This window comes from Ictalurus furcatus, chromosome 4 (assembly GCF_023375685.1).
Source record: "Ictalurus furcatus strain D&B chromosome 4, Billie_1.0, whole genome shotgun sequence".
In the NCBI taxonomy this organism is placed as follows: domain Eukaryota; kingdom Metazoa; phylum Chordata; class Actinopteri; order Siluriformes; family Ictaluridae; genus Ictalurus; species Ictalurus furcatus.
The window spans coordinates 4621038-4640561 of record NC_071258.1 but is presented as its reverse complement, the minus strand read 5'-3'; the positions used below and the strand labels follow the sequence as shown (position 1 = coordinate 4640561).

At 33.8% G+C, this 19524-nt stretch overlaps 2 protein-coding genes across 2 annotated transcripts; both read left to right on the top strand.

Moving 5' to 3' along the window:
- The first annotated feature begins 589 nt into the window (after positions 1-589).
- On the top strand, positions 590-6436 carry LOC128606470 (uncharacterized). Its single transcript, XM_053622613.1, has 12 exons — positions 590-852; positions 1020-1061; positions 1363-1671; positions 2402-2710; positions 4355-4477; positions 4587-4611; positions 4705-4736; positions 4822-4852; positions 5465-5517; positions 5689-5713; positions 5849-5922; positions 6099-6436. The coding sequence occupies exons 1-12, from the start codon at positions 828-830 to the stop codon at positions 6182-6184; spliced, it is 1134 nt and encodes a 377-aa protein (XP_053478588.1). The 5' UTR covers positions 590-827; the 3' UTR covers positions 6185-6436.
- A 3669-nt stretch (positions 6437-10105) lies between these two features.
- LOC128606468 (immunoglobulin superfamily member 1-like) lies at positions 10106-17067 on the top strand. The gene is made up of 8 exons (XM_053622611.1): positions 10106-10151; positions 10322-10993; positions 11729-12037; positions 12774-13082; positions 14991-15299; positions 16049-16357; positions 16674-16709; positions 16793-17067. Exons 2-8 carry the CDS (start codon positions 10804-10806, stop codon positions 16945-16947), a joined length of 1617 nt encoding a protein of 538 aa, XP_053478586.1. The 5' UTR covers positions 10106-10151; positions 10322-10803; the 3' UTR covers positions 16948-17067.
- Positions 17068-19524: the final 2457 nt, after the last annotated feature.

Genomic DNA, 19524 nt, shown 5'->3' with positions numbered 1-19524 from the left:
ATATCCGGAACACAATGAAGAAACAAGGCAAGGTTTACTCTAAAAGAAGTCACAATGAAAGATGATGGAACATACTTCTGTTTTCTGATGTCAGAGCTGTGCCCTTTTCTTTAAAAAAAAAAAACGTCAGTGAAGTCAACTTTCACATTACTGGTAAGATGCTGCACAGACCAAGATAACAATATATGCACGTCAGCAACATCACTGTAGATATTTTTAGGAACACGGTGTTGAAAGTGTACATGAAGAAAAGCGCACGCTTTGGTTAGCCGTTGGTTAGCACAAGCTCCAAAACTGGACAAAGTTAACGCTGAGAAAATAAACATACGAGAAACGCATGCCAGTTTCAGATACCAGCTCATGAATTGAATATACAGCTTAAAAAATAAATATTTTAAGGTTTCCTGACTCTAGAACTAACATGTAAAAGGAAGGAACGTTTTGCCATTATATTAAGTTGATTTATCAAATTTTTTTCAGTATAGAATGTGTTTCTAAAATACTTATATTGGCCGTCATTAGTTCGGCAAAAGTACCACTTACACCCGCCGTACCCTCTCATCACCCATCAACTAGTTAATTACAACAAAGTTTACTGTAGATGATGAGAGATTATCTGTTGAGAAACAGGGAATTTTGGGATGTGTGTGTCAGTATAATCCCACGTCTTTACAAACATTTCTGAAAAAGAGAGTCGTTAAGAGTTGTGTACTGCTGCTGTCCAATAGTCAAAGCTGGGGTGGCTACAGTGTGGCCAATAAATCTCCACCCACCACTTACATACACACAGTACAGTAGCACACACACTAATTTGTGCTTGATCAAAAATGGACACGTGCCACACCACAATCTGTAAGTAACTACTGTAATTTGATTTGTGCTATTTTCTATTTAAAGTGGAAAATAATTTAGTAATTGAACTTCTGATTGGGAAAATCTTTAATGAGAATACCTTTGTCTTATTAATTACATTTTTAAAATATTTTTCTAATTATCTGCTTTTTTTTTTTCCTGGATAGACATTTATTTAATGATAGCAGCATCTGTATCTCCATCAGAAGGTATTTCATTTCTTCCCCAACACCCCTCCACACACACACATTACATTAAGTAAAGTGATTTGCACATGGTTATAAAGAATATTTATTTTTAAAATTATTATTATTACATTTCCTACGAGGATTTAAACAGAAAAGTGACTTGCTTTCATGATTTAGAAATTTCAGTTTTTATTTTGAGAATTTTAAATTGATGAGATGAATGGTAGCAGTGTGATTATGTAGTCATTAGAAATACAAAAGTACTGGTGAAGTACATCAAATGATTGTGAGGTCACATTTTTGTATTATTTTTGGTCAACAGGTGATGCTTTGGAGATTTTTCCAGCACAAATTTTTGGACAGTCCACAGCAAAAGTTGGTGAAAATTTAGAGTTAAAGTGTCTCATCTCTAACATTCAGAGCTCAAATACAGATATTCACATGTATTTGTGTAAAAATGGTGTAGGAGAGAGATTAGAACTACTTGGAAATAAAGATGAGCACACCTTCACTTTGAGGAATATTTCATTACGGGACTCTGGTACCTACAGTTGCGTGTACTCATTTAAAAGATATCTTGCAAAGAATGTCACAGGATCAGGAATGAACTCAATCCATGTCCAAGTCACTGGTAAGACATTTAATCCATATTCTTCATCATAATCCTGACAGTCAGAATAATCATGAACTTAATTTGTGGTGTGATTCAGCCTTGCTTTTTTGTAAAATGAACTGGGCGAGTCTCTCAAAAGCATTATAGTGTATCCGTATTATAATATGCTCATTAGGATAGAAATTAAATTTAAATAAACAATAGTTATTCATTTGACTTTTTTCCTCTACACAAATACAGCTAAAATTCTGGATCCAAATTTTAGTTTCAGCTTGTTATCTATACCTTGAATTGTTTAGCTTGTTATTTATCACAGCGGTTTTAAAAGCTTTTGCAGCCAGAGATCGCTTTAACTGTAAAATAAATTGCAGTTTCCCTCGGAACAGTTTTATAATCAATATAATGCAACTCTTCAAAATATTAGTCTCAGTATTTAAATGTGTACAACAATATTCTAAATATATACACTTTAACCAAACAAACATAAAACATAACTTATGTAATTAAAAAAAAAATACTATGTCATTACTTTTGAATCATATTTTATTATGAACTGTTATTGATACATGCTTATACTTTGTTTTATGCTATGTGCTTCTATTTCTATTTTCTTTTCCCATGTAAAGTGCTTTGAGAGGCCTTTTGAAAGGCGCTATATAAAACTCAATTGTTATGATTATAATTATTATTATTATTATTATTAATTTGAAGTGAAAACTGTCTTGTTTTAATTATTTTTGTTCAATAGGTGATGCGTTGGAGATTATTCCAGCGCAAATTTTTGGACCCTCCACAGCAAAAGTTGGGGAAAATGTAGCATTAACGTGCAGCATCTCTAACATTCAGAGCTCAAATACAAAAGGTTACATGTATTTGTGTAAAAATGGTGTTGGAAAGAGATTAGCACTACTTGGAAATAAAAATGAGCACACCTTCACTTTGAGGAATATTTCATTACTGGACTCTGGTACCTACAGTTGCGTGTACTCATTTATAAGATATCTTACAAAGAATGTCACAGGATCAGGAATGAACTCAATCCATGTCCAAGTCACTGGTAAGACATTTAATCCACATTCTCCATCATAATCCTGACAGTCAGAATAATCATGAACTTAATTTGTGGTGTGATTCAGCCTTGCTTTTTTGTTAAATGAACTGGGCGAGTCTCTCAAAAGCATTATAGTGTATCTGTATTATGATATGCTCATTAGGATAGAAATTCAATTTAAATAAACAATAGTTATTCATTTGACTTTTTTCCTATACACAAATACAGCTAAAATTCTGGATTAAAATCCATTTAACTCTTAAAATTTTAGTTTCAGCTTGTTATCTATACCTTGAATTGTTTACTTTGTTATTTATCACAGGTGTTTTAAAAGCTTTTGCAGCCAGAGATCGCTTTAACTGTAAAATAAATTGCAGTTTCCCTCGGAACAGTTTTATAATCAATATAATGCAACTCTTCAAAATATTAGGTTCATTATTCAAATGTGTACAACAATATAACTATTTATTCTAAATATATACACTTTTTTTTTGCCAAACAAATATAAAAAAAAAATATCTTCTCTAATTTTTTAAAAATGTATTATTTAATTATTATTACTACTTTTGAATGGTATTTTATTATTAACTGTTATTGATACATGCTTATATACCTTGTTTTATGCCGTCTTCTTCTGTTTCCATTTTCGTTTCCCATGTAAAGCGCTTTGAGAGGCATTTTTAAAGGCGCGATATAAAAGTTTTGTTTTTTTAATCTTAATTTAAAGAGAAGCGTCTTGCTTAAATTATTCAATTAGAAAAAAGTATTAATTTCATTTCACAAATATTATATAGATGAGATGAGATTACTTCTTCATGAAGGATTAATATAAATGTTACAGCAGTAAGTGTTGGAGAAAGTAAATGAAATATAAATATTACAGACGTACTGTGACTATGACATGCGTACAAAACGAATGGTAGCAAGTGTGATGTGTTTAAGTAACATCGCACATGCAAGAATGCTGTTGTACTGAACATCAGCATGACTGCGAATGTGATCTGGATTTTACACACCAGTTCTATAAACAAGAAATGAAATATTGACTAACTGACATTTCAGACACAATACGGCCAAACGTGTGTTTATTTTTGCTTCTTCGATGAAAAATAGTTCCCAATCACAGCTGGAGTGTTGCGTGTTGCCATGAGAATGCATAGTGAGCGCAGTAATGAATGGTTTTAATGCAGCGAGCTATAAAGTGTAGTAAATAGTTATATCAGAAAACACGCAGAATACAGAATCACTAGTGCCGTATATCAGATTGTCCTGGTGATTTTGTTTTCTGGTCACAGGATCAGGAAATATCTCAATTAATGATCAAGTCAATGGAAAAACATTAGATCTAATATTATATCATATTATAATATATATATATATATATATATATATATATATATATATATATATATATATATATATATTTTAAATAATAATCCTAACAGTCGGATTAATCTTGAACTTAATTTGTGGCTTGATTGAAGCTTGAAGCTTGTGATTTAAGCTTCTTTTCTTTTGAACAGCATTGGTTTTAATTCCAAAAAAAAGTTTCTGGTGCAACATAAAAACTCTTAAAAGCTCTTAATCTCTTACAAGTTCCTCTGTTAAAATACCATGATTTTGTTGAAATGTGTTTTACTACTGTTACAGGAGACGAAAAGTCAACAGTGCCAACAGATTCTGTGAAAAATGCTGTGGTTTCTCTTGCCACTCTTCTCCTGGTTGGGGTCGTCTTTATCGAAATGTATCGCTACAGAAGAATAATACATGACAGTAAGTAATGCCGACAGCTGTGCATCTTTCAGTAAGCAGATTGAATATATAATAGCAACAATAAACTGGACCAAAAAAATGAACTAATAAAGGTAATGTGGTTTTGCAGAGTTGTGTCAAAACCAAGGACAGAGGTACACTAGATATATTATAATCAGTGTAATGCATTAGATTATCATCTTATAAACTGTATAAACTAAAGGTTTATGCCCTTTCTCTGTCTCCAGCAGTGAACCTGCAAATAGGAATAATAGTCAAGGTAAATTCCTAAATGTAATTTTTTATAAATAAGTATAACATTTTAATTGTATAATTAAATTTGTTTCAATATATGTGTTTCCAAGATTTAGGGCAAGTAAACCAGACAGTGAACAGGTAAGGCTATATTTTGTTGGAAGTGAGTTATTGGAGATACTTTCTGTTCTTTTAACAACTATCTATCTGACCACTATGACATTATGAAATTCTGTCAGTTTAAGCGTTTAGTCAAAACCTTGTCCATACCCGAACTTATTAATCACTCAGTGTAAATGTGTCAACTAAAGAAACATCTGGCTTACTTACTATGTGCATAACAGTATATGGAATAAGAATTATTACCACTGTACACTAATCATATAATTCAATCAATTATAATAATAATTATTCTTATGGATAGATTATGGGATGTTAAATATTTACACCAAAATAACACGATAACAAACAACAGGTTATTAAGTCAAAATGTCTTGAAATGAGAGATCTTGAGATAATATCCTGAGATAATATCTTAAAAATAAGAAAAGTATGTCATTATCTTTATATACTATGTAGAAATAAGATATTAAAATATCTCAAAATCCTTACAAATTATTGTGTGTGTGGTTCAGTTGTGTATCTTCCTGTTCTGGTAAACAAATCCAAAGCAACTGGTAAAAAGACTTAAGTCATGCTTTGCTTGTATCTTCTCCTGAATGAATAAATGTAAATCTCTCTTTTTTCATACAGGAATGAATTTTACAGTGACATGGGGGAATACGCCACAATTCCTGAAGTTGGAGGTAACATGAAATATTATCTAACTTCAACTAAACGATTATTATTAATATTCATTGAATTATTCATGTAAGGTATTTGCTCAGGTAAAAAAAAAAGTCTCAATAGTGTTCATAAATGAATAAACTGTGTGCCATTAAAGTTGGTTATAACAAAAGAAATCATTGTTTTCACAGGGAACATTACACCACTCGCTGCTCAGTAAGTCACTTATTGGTAAAAGTCCTCTGCTTTTCTGGACACGGCCTAGGCCTATTTTGCTGAAATTGCACTTGTAAAAGCAACACAAGCACTGATTGTGATCTTCAACTACAAGCTGTAATTCCTTTTTCCTAGTGATTCTGCGAGTCTTGCTGCAGTCTACAGTCTTGCTGCACCCTCTGAGATATACAGTTTAGTGCAGCAGCACGGTATGTAGGTTTCATCTGCCGTTATACTGGGCATTCAGACATGGATACAATACACGATTTTAATTCAGTTAGTGCTTATGCTTATTTAGACTGACTGTACTGTATGTGAATGAATCCTACCATGCACAGTGCAACATTTTCTAACAATCAGTTAAACTGGACTTTTATCTTGACAGAAAATAAACCAGCGCTGCAAAGAGAGACTGGACAACCTGAAGCAGCAGCAGTCTATGCACAAGTAGTGAAGAAAAAGAGGAAATAATCCACAACACTTGCCAATGACGTTTTCCACCCCCAATATGAATAAATCAGTAACATTAAACAAAGATATTCAGCGGTCATGGTTTTACATATCAAATCAGAGGAAACTGAATCCGTGAGACAAAAAAAATGACAAGTAAGAGTTACTTATGTGGAATCTGAGTCACTCCCACTAGCACTGACATTCAAGAATGGAAAATAATTAAGAGACAGCAGATGTAAATTTATCAACGGATCAATTATTAAAAACTTACCCACAAATACAGTATGTTCACCATGTAAACACTGGGCAATACATCAGGATTATACTAGATAGTAAATATTGTAATATATGTGCATCTGTTAAGATTTACAAAACGTACATGTCAATATAAAATGTAATGTTTTAACGCTTTCATTTGAGTCTATTGGAAAATAGACATGTTTAAAAAACACAGAAAGGCGCAGTGTAACTGAGCATATATGTTACGTAGAGTGCGACATTTTATTTCACTTGCTAAATGAGGTTGTGCATTGTTTTGTTTTTTTCATGTTTGCTAATCTGAGTTTTAGTCCATTACTGCTTCATTTACTAATTTACCTTTTATGGGATTTCATATATTGATAAAGTAAACTTTTAACCTAAACATTCCATATGAGATTATTATTATTATTTTGTGCAATGCAGACTTGGAATAATAATAATTTTTTTTTTAAATCATGCCTGAGCTACTCTTTCTTTTTTATTATTATTTATTTAATAGTCCTTCTTCCTGATTCCAAAATGTTCTAGAATAGACTTTCAGTGCCTGGTTTTAAACAAAACCATTTGAGATCATCAGATCCATGCACAGTTAAAGATAACATTTGTTGTGAACCTGCAAATGTAAAAAAAAATATATATATATAAATAAAAAGACATTTCCAAATCATTTCTGTTAGAGATCTTTAGCTTGGATTAAAAAAAAAAAAAAAAAAAAACACCACAGTTTGCATTGTGTTGTAATGTGCTAATATAACCCAGAATTCACTGTCAGATTTGATGGCCATGACATGTGCCAAATGATTGGGTGATTGGACAAAACTTTTGAGGAGAAACAAAGATTTTGAAAAAATCCAAGATGGTGGAAAATATAATTAGGCAAAAATTTACTTCATAAACAAGGTATACATGGTTGGTCACACAAACCGAAAATATGACATGAATGCACTTCCAAATTAGACCCAATGGTGGCGCTAGAGTGTTGGCAGAACTTGCAAAAATTTGGTCAGAATGTTCCTTAGACCCTCTCAAATCAGTGTGCCAAATTTCAGAACTGAAGAAGAAGAGTATGCACATACGGTGCTTGGCCCCCTAACAAGAAAAGGTATTATAACAATAGGGTGCTTGGCCCCCTTAAAAAACTAATAATAACGGCAATGTTCAAACAAATATAACCACAAGCACTGACAGGTGGGGTCCAAGCACCCTTAGTACGCAACACCCCCAGTGGCCAGTTCATGAAGTTACACAGAACAACACAGAGACCAGAGATGCACAGACTGTTCAAGTTTCGGTGCTTGCTCAATGCTAATCCTGTGAAATGCCTGCTGAAACCTGATTGGCTAATGGTTGCCATGTTTTTTAAAAGTAACTCCGTTATCATTATGAATATACTTACAGATAAGCAGACTAACGTACACCAAATTTCAGCTTGGTAATACGTACAATTTCAGAGAAACAGGTATTTGAATCTGGTATCTGCTGACCTGAACAGGTTGAAGGTCGAGTGTGTGGACCTCTGCATTTCCATCTCCAGCCATCAGGGACAGTGTGATACACCTGCACCACTGATCTAATGTTAATGGTGGAGTATTGGAAAGAAAAGAAGTGGAGGCTGAGAGGCCTGTGGGTGGTGCTGCAGGTACCTGTAGAAAATAAATAAATAAAAAAAATAAAAAATTAAATGTTATTTTCTATAGTGCCTTTAAGTGCTTTTTAACAGAAGAAATAAAAATACAATGAAATATAAAAGAAAAGAAACCATGCAATAAGAACAATTTAAAAAAACAACAATAATAATCACAATCACAGAAAAGCAATTCTAAAAAAGTATGTTTTCAGAGCAGATTTAAAAATACTCAAAAGATTCAGCATGCCTAACCTCAGAGGGAAGAGAGCTCCATAGTTTTGGAGCAAAAGAAGAGAAGGCAATGTCACCCATAGATCGTAAACTAGAAGTGGGAAGAGTTAACAAACCAGAATCAGAGGAATGAAGGTCATGTTTTGGAATGTAAGGGGTTAAAAGTTCAGACAAGTACATAGAGCCAAACCACGGAGCATCTTGTAGGTAAACATAAGAATTTTTAAAACCTACACGAAACTTGACAGGGAGCCGGTGTAAAGACTCCAAAACAGGAATACACTGTGCAAGAAAGGCAACAGCCACACAATCACCAGGTTTTGAATGGATGTAAATCTGGGTGTCATCTGTGAGATCTTAAGAGCTGACCAAGGGGAAACATGTAAATGCTAAAAAGTAAAGGGCCCAAAAATCGATCCCTGAGGAACACCACATTTAACCTTGCCAACGTTGGACCTACATCCACCCAAGGAAACAAACTGCTGATGATCCGAAAGACAGGATTTGAACCAGTTTACTGCAGTATCAATAACACCAAATACTTTTTCAAGACAAGTGAGTAGGAGAGAATGACCTACAGTGTCAAAAGCAGCACTGAGATCAAGAAGTATCAGAACTGAAAGACAGCCAAAGTCCGAGGCCATTAACAAGTCATTTGTGACTAACTAATGCCGTTTCAGTGCTATAGAGTTTGCGAATACCGTTAACCAGAAATAACGGGACCTAACGGATACAATTTCAAACTTATATTCATGCAAATGGTCTTTCCATGCCTGGTGATGCACGTTCAGGCCAGAGAGACGCGACCGTCGCTCCACTTTATGATGAGCTGTCTTCCTAGAGCGCAGCTCATCATTGTACCAGGGAGCGGAGCGTGCAAAGTAATATCCAGTAAAAGATGCTAGAACATACGTCTGTTTTCTGATGTCAGAGCTGTGCAATTTTCCTAAAAAAAAAAAAGCCTGATGTCAATGAAGTCAACATTCACATTACTGGTGAGATGCAGCATAAACCAAGATACCAATAGCAGAAAGTTAGCAACATCGCTGCAGATATTTTAGGAACATGTTGTTGAAAATGTACATGAAAAGAGCATGCTTTGTTTAGTCGTTGGTTAGCACAAGCTCACAAACTGCACAAAGTCAATGCTGAGAAAAACACAGGCCCCATATGAGAAACACAGGCCGCTTTCAGAAACCAGCTCATGAACTGAATATACAGTCTAAAAAATGAAAGAATATTTTAGAGCTTCTTGAATCTAGAACTAACGTAAATGTACGAATGCTTTCCCACTGTATCACAGTGACATCATTTATTTAAATTAACCTTAACTCATCTTTATCAGTTTCAAGTTAATGTGTAATTGATGTATTGCTTTTTACAGTATAAAATGTGTTTCTAAATACTTATATTGGCTGTCATTAGTCCACTTGCCCAAAAAACATTGCACATCTTCTGTAGTGTTAGAACATTATTTGGTGCAGCAACTCAGAGAATTGCATCTAATACAGAACTCTATTCGGCTGTTAAGTGCTATATGATATTTGCTCTCATCACTGTGGACTAGTTAATGCTAAAATTATAACAAAGTTTACTGTCCTACATTTCTGAGATTATCTGCTCCATTGGACGCAATAATTCAGAAAGTGTTTAAAAAATTTTTGTCAGTAAAATCCCACTTCTTCACAAACATTTCTGAAAAAGAGAGTTGTTAAGAGTTGTGTACTGCTGCTGTCCAATAGTAAAAGCTGGGCTGGTTACAGTGTGGCCAATAAAGTTTCACCCACCACTTACATACACACAGTACAGTAGCACACGCACTAATTTGTGCTTGATCAAAAATGGACGTGTGTCACATCACAATCTGTAAGTAACTATTGTAATTTGATTTGTGCTATTTTCTATTTAAAGTGGAAAATAATTTAGTAATTGAACTTCAGATTGGGAAAATCTTTAATGAGAATACCTTTGTCTTAATAATAAATGTTTTTAAATATATATATTTTTCTAATTTTCTTTTTCCCCCCACTGGAAAGACATTTATTTAATGATCACAACATCTGTATCTCCATCAGAAGGTATTTCATTTCCTTTTTCCCCCATCCTCACACTGATTACATTAAGTAAAGTATTTTGCAAATGGTTATAAAGAATATTTCTTTTTTTATTATTATTATTTCCTCTGGGATCTAAAAAAGCTTACTAATTCTTAATTTAAACAGAAAAGTGACTTGCTTTCATTATTTAGAATTTTCTTTTTTTATTTTGAGAATTTTAAATTGATGAGATGAATGGTAGCAGTGTGATTATGTAGTTATTAGAAATACAAAAGTACTGGTGGAGTACATCAGATGATTAGCCATGTGAGATCACTTTTTTGTATTATTTTTGGTCAATAGGTGATTCTTTGGAGATTTTTCCAGCGCAAATTTTTGGACCTTCCACAGCAAAAGTTGGGGAAAATGTAACATTAACGTGTCTCATCTCTAACATTCAGAGCTCAAATACAGATATTCACATGTATTTGTGTAAAAATGGAGTTGGAGAGAGATTAGAAATACTTGGAAATAAAACTGAGCGCACCTTCACTTTGAGGAATATTTCATTACGGGACTCTGGTACCTACAGTTGCGTGTACTCATTTACAAAATATCTTCCAAAGAATGTCACAGGATCAGGAAATAATTCCATCCATGTCCGAGTCACAGGTAAAACATTTAATCCACATTCTCCATCATAATCCTGACAGTCATTTAATTTGTAGTGTGGTTCAGCCTTGCTTTTTTGTTAAATGAACTGGGCGAGTCTCTCAAAAGCATTATAGTGTAGCTGTATTATAATATGCTCATTAGGGTGGAAATTAAATTTGAATAAATCAAAAATTATTTATATTACTTTTTTCCTCTACACAAAAGTTCTGGATTAAAATTTATTTAACTCACCATACAGATTATGTAATTTAGCTTTAGCTTGTTATCTATACCTTGAATTGTTTAGCTTGTTATTTATCGCAGGGGTTTTAAAAGCTTTTGCAGCCAGAGATCGCTTTAACTGTAAAATAAATTGCAGTTTCCCTCGGAACAGTTTTATAATCAATATAATGCAACTCTTCAAAATATTAGGTTCAGTAATTAAATGTGTACAACAATATTCTAAATATATACACTTTAACCAAACAAATATAAAACATCTTATGTAATTTAAAAAATGATTACTATTAGTCATTACTTTTGAATTGTATTTTATTATTAACTGTTATTGATACATGCTTAAATACCTTGCTTTATGCTATGCACTTCTGCTCCTATTTTCTTTTCCCATGTAAAGTGCTTTGAGAGGCCTTTTTAAAGGCGCTATATAAAATTTAATTATTATGATAATAATTATGATTAGTATTAATTTGAAGTGAAAACTGTCTTGTTTTAATTATTTTTGGTCAACAGGTGATTCTATGAAGATTTTTCCAGCACAAATTTTTGGACCCTCCGCAGCAAAAGTTGGTGAAAATGTAGCATTAAAGTGTCTCATCTCTAACATTCAGAGCTCAAATACAGATATTCACATGTATTTGTGTAAAAATGGAGTCGGAGAGAGATTAAAACTACTTGGAAATAAAACTGAGCGCACCTTCACTTTGAGGAATATTTCATTACTGGACTCTGGTACCTACAGTTGTGTGTACTCATTTACAAAATATCTTACAAAGAATGTCACAGGATCAGGAATGAACTCAATCCATGTCCGAGTCACAGGTAAAACATTTAATCCGCATTCTCCGTCATAATCCTGACAGTCATTTAATTTGTGGTGTGATTCAGCCTTGCTTTTTTGTTAAATGAACTGGGGGAGTCTCTCAAAAGCATTATAGTGTAGCTGTGTTATAATATGCTCATTAGGGTGGAAATTAAATTTGAATAAATCAAAAATTATTTATATTACTTTTTTCATTTACACAAATACGGCTAAAGTTCTGGATTAAAATCTATTTAACCCACCACACAGATTATGTAATTTAGTTTCAGCTTGTTATCTATAGCTTGAATTGTTTAGCTTGTTATTTATCGCAGGTGTTTTAAAAGCTTTTGCAGCCAGAGATCGCTTTAACTGTAAAATAAATTGCAGTTTCCCTCGGAACAGTTTCATAATCAATATAATGCAACTCTTCAAAATATTAGGCTCGGTATTTAAATATGTACAACAATATTTATTCTAAATATATACATTTTAACCAAACAAATCTAAAATGTATATCTTATGTAATTTTTAGAAAGAATATTTAATTATTATTAATATTATTACTTTTAAATCATATTTTATTAACTGTTACTGATACATGTTTATATACCTTGTCTTATGCTGTGTACTTCTGTTCCCATTTTCTTTTCCCCATGAAAACCACATTGAGAGGCATTTTTAAAGGAGCTATGATGATTAATAATCTTAATTTGAAGTGAAAACTGTCTTGTTTTAATTATTTTTGCTCAACAGGTGATGCTTTGGAGATTTTTCCAGCACAAATTTTTGGACCTTCCACAGCAAAAGTTGGTGAAAATGTAGCATTAACGTGCAGCATCTCTAACATTCAGAGCTCAAATACAGATATTCACATGTATTTGTGTAAAAATGGAGTTGGAGAGAGATCAGAAATACTTGGAAAAAAAACTGAGCGCACCTTCACTTTGAGGAATATTTCATTACTGGACTCTGGTACCTACAGTTGCGTGTACTCATTTACAAAATATCTTACAAAGAATGTCACAGGATCAGGAAATAATTCCATCCATGTCCGAGTCACAGGTAAGACATTTAATCCGCGTTCTCCGTCATAATCCTGACAGTCAGAATAATCATGAACTTAATTTGTGGTGTGATTCAGCCTTGCTTTTTTGTTAAATGAACTGGGCGAGTCTCTCAAAAGCATTATAGTGTATCTGTATTATAATATGCTCATTAGGATGGAAATTAAATTTCAATAAATCAAAAATTATTTATATTACTTTTTTCCTCTACACAAAAGTTCTGGATTAAAATTTATTTAACTCATCATACAGATTATGTAATTTAGTTTTTAGCTTGTTATCTATACCTTGAATTGTTTAGCTTGTTATTTATCGCAGGGGTTTTAAAAGCTTTTGCAGCCAGAGATCGCTTTAACTGTAAAATAAATTGCAGTTTCCCTCGGAACAGTTTTATAATCAATATAATGCAACTCTTCAAAATTTTAGGTTCAGTATTTAAATGTGTACAACAATACTCTAAATATACAGATGCTCAATAGGGTTTAGGTCTGGAGACATGCTTGGCCAGTCCTTCACCTTCACCCTCAGCTTCTTTAGCAAGGCAGTGGTCGTCTTGGAGGTGTGTTTAGGGTTGTAATCATGCTGGAATACTGCATACTGATCATGCTCTGCTTCAGTATGTCACAGTACATGTTGGCATTCATGGTTCCCTCAGTGAACCGTAGCTCCTCAGTGCCGGCAGCACTCATGCAGCCCCAGACCATGACACTCCCACCACCATGCTTGACTGTAGGCAAGACACACTTGTCTTTGTACTCCTCACCTGGTTGCCGCCTCACACGCTTGACACCATCTGAACCAAATAAGTTTATCTTGGTCTCATCAGACCACAGGACATGGTTCCAGTAATCCATGTCCTTAGTCTGCTTGTCTTCAGCAAACTGTTTGGTGGCTTTCTTGTGCATCATCTTTAGAAGAGGCTTCCTTTTGGGACGACAGCCATGCAGGCCAATTTGATGCAGTGTGCGGCGTATGGTCTGAGCACTGACAGGCTGACCCCCCCCTCCCCCTTCAACCTCTGCAGCAATGCTGGCAGCACTCATACGTCTATTTCCCAAACACAACCTCTGGATATGACACTGAGCACGTGCACTCAACTTCTTTGGTCGACCATGGCGAGGCCTGTTCTGAGTGGAACCTGTCCTGTTAAACCGCTGTATGGTCTTGGCCACCGTGCTGCAGCTCAGTGTCAGGGTCTTGGCAATCTTCTTATAGTCTAGGCCATCTTTATGTAGAGCAACAATTGTTTTTTTCAGATCCTCAAAGTGTTCTTTGCCATGAGGTGCCATGTTGAACTTCCAGTGACCAGTATGAGGGAGTGTGAGAGCGATGACACCAAATTTAACACACCTGCTCACCATTCACACCTGAGACCTTGTAACACTAACAAGTCACATGACACCAGAGAGGGAAAATGGCTAATTGGGCCCATTTTGGACATTTTCACTTAGGGGTGTACTCACTTTTGTTGCCAGCAGTTTAGACATTAACGGCTGTGTGTTGAGTTATTTTGAGGGGACAGCAAATTTACACTGTTACACAAGCTGTACACTCACTACTTTACATTGTAGCAAAGTGTCATTTCTTCAGTGCTGTCACATGAAAAGATATAATCAAATATTTACAAAAATGTGAGGGGTGTACTCACTTTTGAGAGATACTGTATACACTTTAACCAAACAAATATAAAACATCTTATGTAATTTAAAAAATGATTACTATTAGTCATTACTTTTGAATTGTATTTTATTATTAACTGTTATTGATACATGCTTAAATACCTTGCTTTATGCTATGCACTTCTGCTCCTATTTTCTTTTCCCATAATTAATTATTATGATAATAATTATGATTAGTATTAATTTGAAGTGAAAACTGTCTTGTTTTAATTATTTTTGGTCAACAGGTGATTCTATGAAGATTTTTCCAGCACAAATTTTTGGACTCTCCGCAGCAAAAGTTGGTGAAAATGTAGCATTAAAGTGTCTCATCTCTAACATTCAGAGCTCAAATACAGATATTCACATGTATTTGTGTAAAAATGGTGTTGGAGAGAGATTAGAACTACTTGGAAATAAAGATGACCACACCTTCACTTTAAAGAACATTTCATTACTGGACTCTGGTACCTACAGTTGCGTGTACTCATTTACAAAATATCTTACAAAGAATGTCACAGGATCAGGAATGAACTCAATCCGTGTTCGAGTCACTGGTAAGACATTTAATCCACATTATTCATCATAATCCTGACAGTCAGAATAATTATGAACTTAATCTGTGGTGTGGTTCAGCCTTGCTTTTTTGTTAAATGAACTGGGCGAGTCTCTCAAAAGCATTATAGTGTATCTGTATTATAATATGCTCATTAGGATAGAAATTAAATTTAAATAAATCAAAAATTATTTATATTACTTTTTTCCTCTACACAAATACGGCTAAAGTTCTGGATTAAAATCTATTTAACCCACCACACAGATTATGTAATTTAGCTTTAGCTTGTTATCTATACCTTGAATTGTTTAGCTTGTTATTTATCGCAGGGGTTTTAAAAGCTTTTGCAGCCAGAGATCGCTTTAACTGTAAAATAAATTGCAGTTTCCCTCGGAACAGTTTTATAATCAATATAATGCAACTCTTCAAAATTTTAGGTTCAGTATTTAAATGTGTACAACAATATTTATTCTAAATATATACACTTTAACCAAACAAATATAAAATGTATATCTCATGTAATTTTTAAAAAGAATATTTAATTATTATTAATATTATTACTTTTAAATCATATTTTATTAACTGTTACTGATACATGTTTATATACCTTGTCTTATGCTGTGTACTTCTGTTCCCATTTTCTTTTCCCCATGAAAACCACTTTGAGAGGTATTTTTAAAGGCGCTATGATGATTAATAATCTTAATTTGAATTGAAAACTGTCTTGTTTTAATTATTTTTGGTCAATAGGTGATTCTTTGGAGATTTTTCCAGCACAAATGTTTGGACCCTCCACAGCAAAAGTTGGTGAAAATTTAGAGTTAAAGTGTCTCATCTCTAACATTCAGAGCTCAAATACAGAAGTGTACATGTATTTGTGTAAAAATGGTGTTGGAGAGAGATTAGAACTACTTGGAATTAAAGATGAGCACACCTTCACTTTGAGGAATATTTCATTACGGGACTCTGGTACCTACAGTTGCGTGTACTCATTTATAAGATATCTTACAAAGAATGTCAAAGGATCAGGAATGAACTCAATCCGTGTCCGAGTCACTGGTAAGAGTTTTTGTCTTGATCGGAATCTTAGCTCAATGTAGTAATGTAATTGTTTTTAACAGTATAATTTCTCATTGGTTGACAGTAATTCACCATTAGATTTAAAAATAAACAAATGGATTTCTATTGTAATTCCCATATTTATTTAAAAATTGAATTTATTTGAGAAACAGTACATGAATAAGTTCAAATTTTATTACACTTCATTGAGAATTTGCAAAGGACAATTTGCTTACATTTTTTATGTTACATGTACTAACTATATTTATATTACATATATTAATTTTACTATGTCCACATACTTTTATTATTACAGATCTAAGCCATGAAGTTATGGTCACTGAAACATATGGTAAGCATGGCTTTCACTACTTTAATCAAATGAATAACGAAATTAATTCTGAATAAAAATCTGATCAGTTCACGTTCTTCCAGATCCACTGTTGGAGAGAAATATTTTACGATTAGTATTCTCGGTCGGAGTGATCATTTTTGCATGTTTCATCGTGATTTTCGACTTCAAGACAAGGTCACGTTCTTCCAGAAAGTTCACCGGCTCAGACAAAGCCAAGGATAGAAATAACTCATAAAATTCAACATGTTTAGTCTGATGTCAACATTTTGTTTGTATTTCATTTTTTAAGTCACTTTGGATAAAAGCATCTGTTAAATGAATAAATTTAATGTAATGTAACGTAAATGTCAACATTTCAGTCTTGTTTATCACCAAATATGTTTTTTTTTTGCTGATGTACAGTATGCAACTGAATATACAGACGGGTGACTAGTTACAGGTCTGGAAGTGAAAAGTTGTGTGAATTTTCAGGAGCTGACATGGTGAAATGTTTCTTCTGGAATCACCAATGGTACTAGAGTAAAATGGTAAATGTTCAGGAGAATTCAGTTTCTATATGAAGATTTTACTATTTGGGTTCGTTTGATTGTTATTTGTAGCTTGTATTTTTTGCACTTTTATCTGAGGCTTAGTAATCGCTCACATTTATTATTATTATGAACATTAATCTTGCTGTAATGTGTTACTAATGTTGCAGTAGATGATAAGCTTCAACCAACAGATCTTGTGAAAACTGCTGTGGTTTCTCGTCATGCTTCTCCTAGTGGGGTCGTATTTATTCAAATGCATCACTATAGAATGATAATATATGACAGTACGTAATGCTGGGTATCTTTCAATAAGCAGATTTAATATATAAAGTCAACAATAAAATGGACCAAAAAATTAAAAGTAATGTGGTTTTGACAATATGAGTTGTGTCAAAACCAAGCACAAAAGGTAAACTAGATATATTATAATTAGTGTAATGTGTTAGATCAGGGGTTCCCAAACTTTTCCAGGGCAAGGCCCCCCAAATGGCACTAACATTTGACCGAGGCCCCCCTTCTGCAAGATGTCTTTAAAACACATTAAAATACAGACTTCTGAATATATCCCCCCCCCTTTTTAAAAAAAAGATAATAATTACATGTTGCATCTTTACATTACATTAGGAATTGATTGTGTGTGTGTGCGTGTGTGTGTGTGTGTGTGTGGTTGTCTGAGAGTGAGAAAGAAAAAATCATGTATTTATTTATTTTTTACACCAAATTGTTGAGGCCCCCCGGGCGCCCCCTGGCGGCCCCCCACTTTGAAAACCACTGTATTAGATGATCAGAATATACTCAGTATAAACTAATGGTTTTAGACTAATGCACTTTGTCTCTAGCGGTGAACCTGCAAATACAAGAAATAATGAAGGTAAATTCCTAAATGTTATTTTTCTAAATAATTATAATTTTTTATGTGTATAATTTAAATTTGTTTCAATATATGCGTTTTCAAGGTTTAGGGCAAGTAAACCAGACAGTGAACAGGTGAAGATATATTTTGTTGGAAATTAGTTACTGGAGAAACTTCTTTTAGCAACTATCTACAGTGGATCTAAAGAGTCTAAAGAGTCACCATAGTTAAAATGGGCGGCTTTTGTGGTGTAAAAAAAAAAAAAAAAATGAAAGCAAGATAAAACATTTTCGACATTTATTGTGAAATTTTTACCTATTAAAGTGAAAAACAATAAGAATGATTTCAGGGAATTAAAAAAATATATTAATTAAAAAAATAAATAAAATAAAATAAAAAGTGCAATAACATCATAATAAATCATTTAGCTCAAATGTTTTTTTTTAAATTATTTTATTTTATTTTTTTATGTACAATTGCCTGGATGCATGAGTGTGCACAGCCTTAAACTAATACTTAGTTGAAGCACCTTTAGATTTTATCACAGCATTCAATCGTTTTGGGTAAGAGTCAGTCAGTTTGGCACGTCTTGACTTAGCAATATTTTGCAATTCTTCCTTGCAAAAGCATTCTAACTCTGTCCAATTTCCTGGGCATCTCCTGTGCACAGCCCTGTTCAGGTCACCACAGAATTTTGATTTTGGATTTAGGTCTGTGCTCTGGCTGGGCCATTCCAAACCTTGAACTTGTTTCATCGTGATTTTCGACTTCAAGACAAGGTCACATTCTTCCAGAAAGTTCACCAGCTCAGATAAAGCCGAGGATAGGAATGATCCATAAAATTCAACATGTCTAGTCTGATATCAACATTGCGAGTTGTGTGTATTATCCAGTACGGTTTTTTTGCTGACGTACAGTACGCAACTGAATACATAGTTTAGTGACGAGTTACAGGCCTGTAAAGCTTTTGAGCTCTGAAATTATTTTTGGTCAACAGGTGATGCGTTGGAGATTTTTCCAGCACAAATTGTTGGACCCTCCACAAGCCACGATAGGTGGGCCCAAGCACCCTTAGTACACAACACCCCCAGTGGCCAGTTCATGAAGTTACACAGAACGACACAGAGACCAGAGTTGCACAGACTGTTCAAGTTTCGGTGCTTGCTCAATGCTAATCCTGTGAAATGCCTGCTGAAACCTGATTGGCTAATGGTTGCCATGTTTTTTAAAAGTAACTCCGTTATCATTATGAATATACTTACAGATAAGCAGACTAACGTACACCAAATTTCAGCTTGGTAAGACGTACAATTTCAGAGAAACAGGTATTTGAATCTGGTATCTACTGACCTGAACAGGTTGAAGGTCGAGTGTGTGGACCTCTGCATTTCCATCTCCAGCCATCAGGGACAGTGTGATACACCTGCAC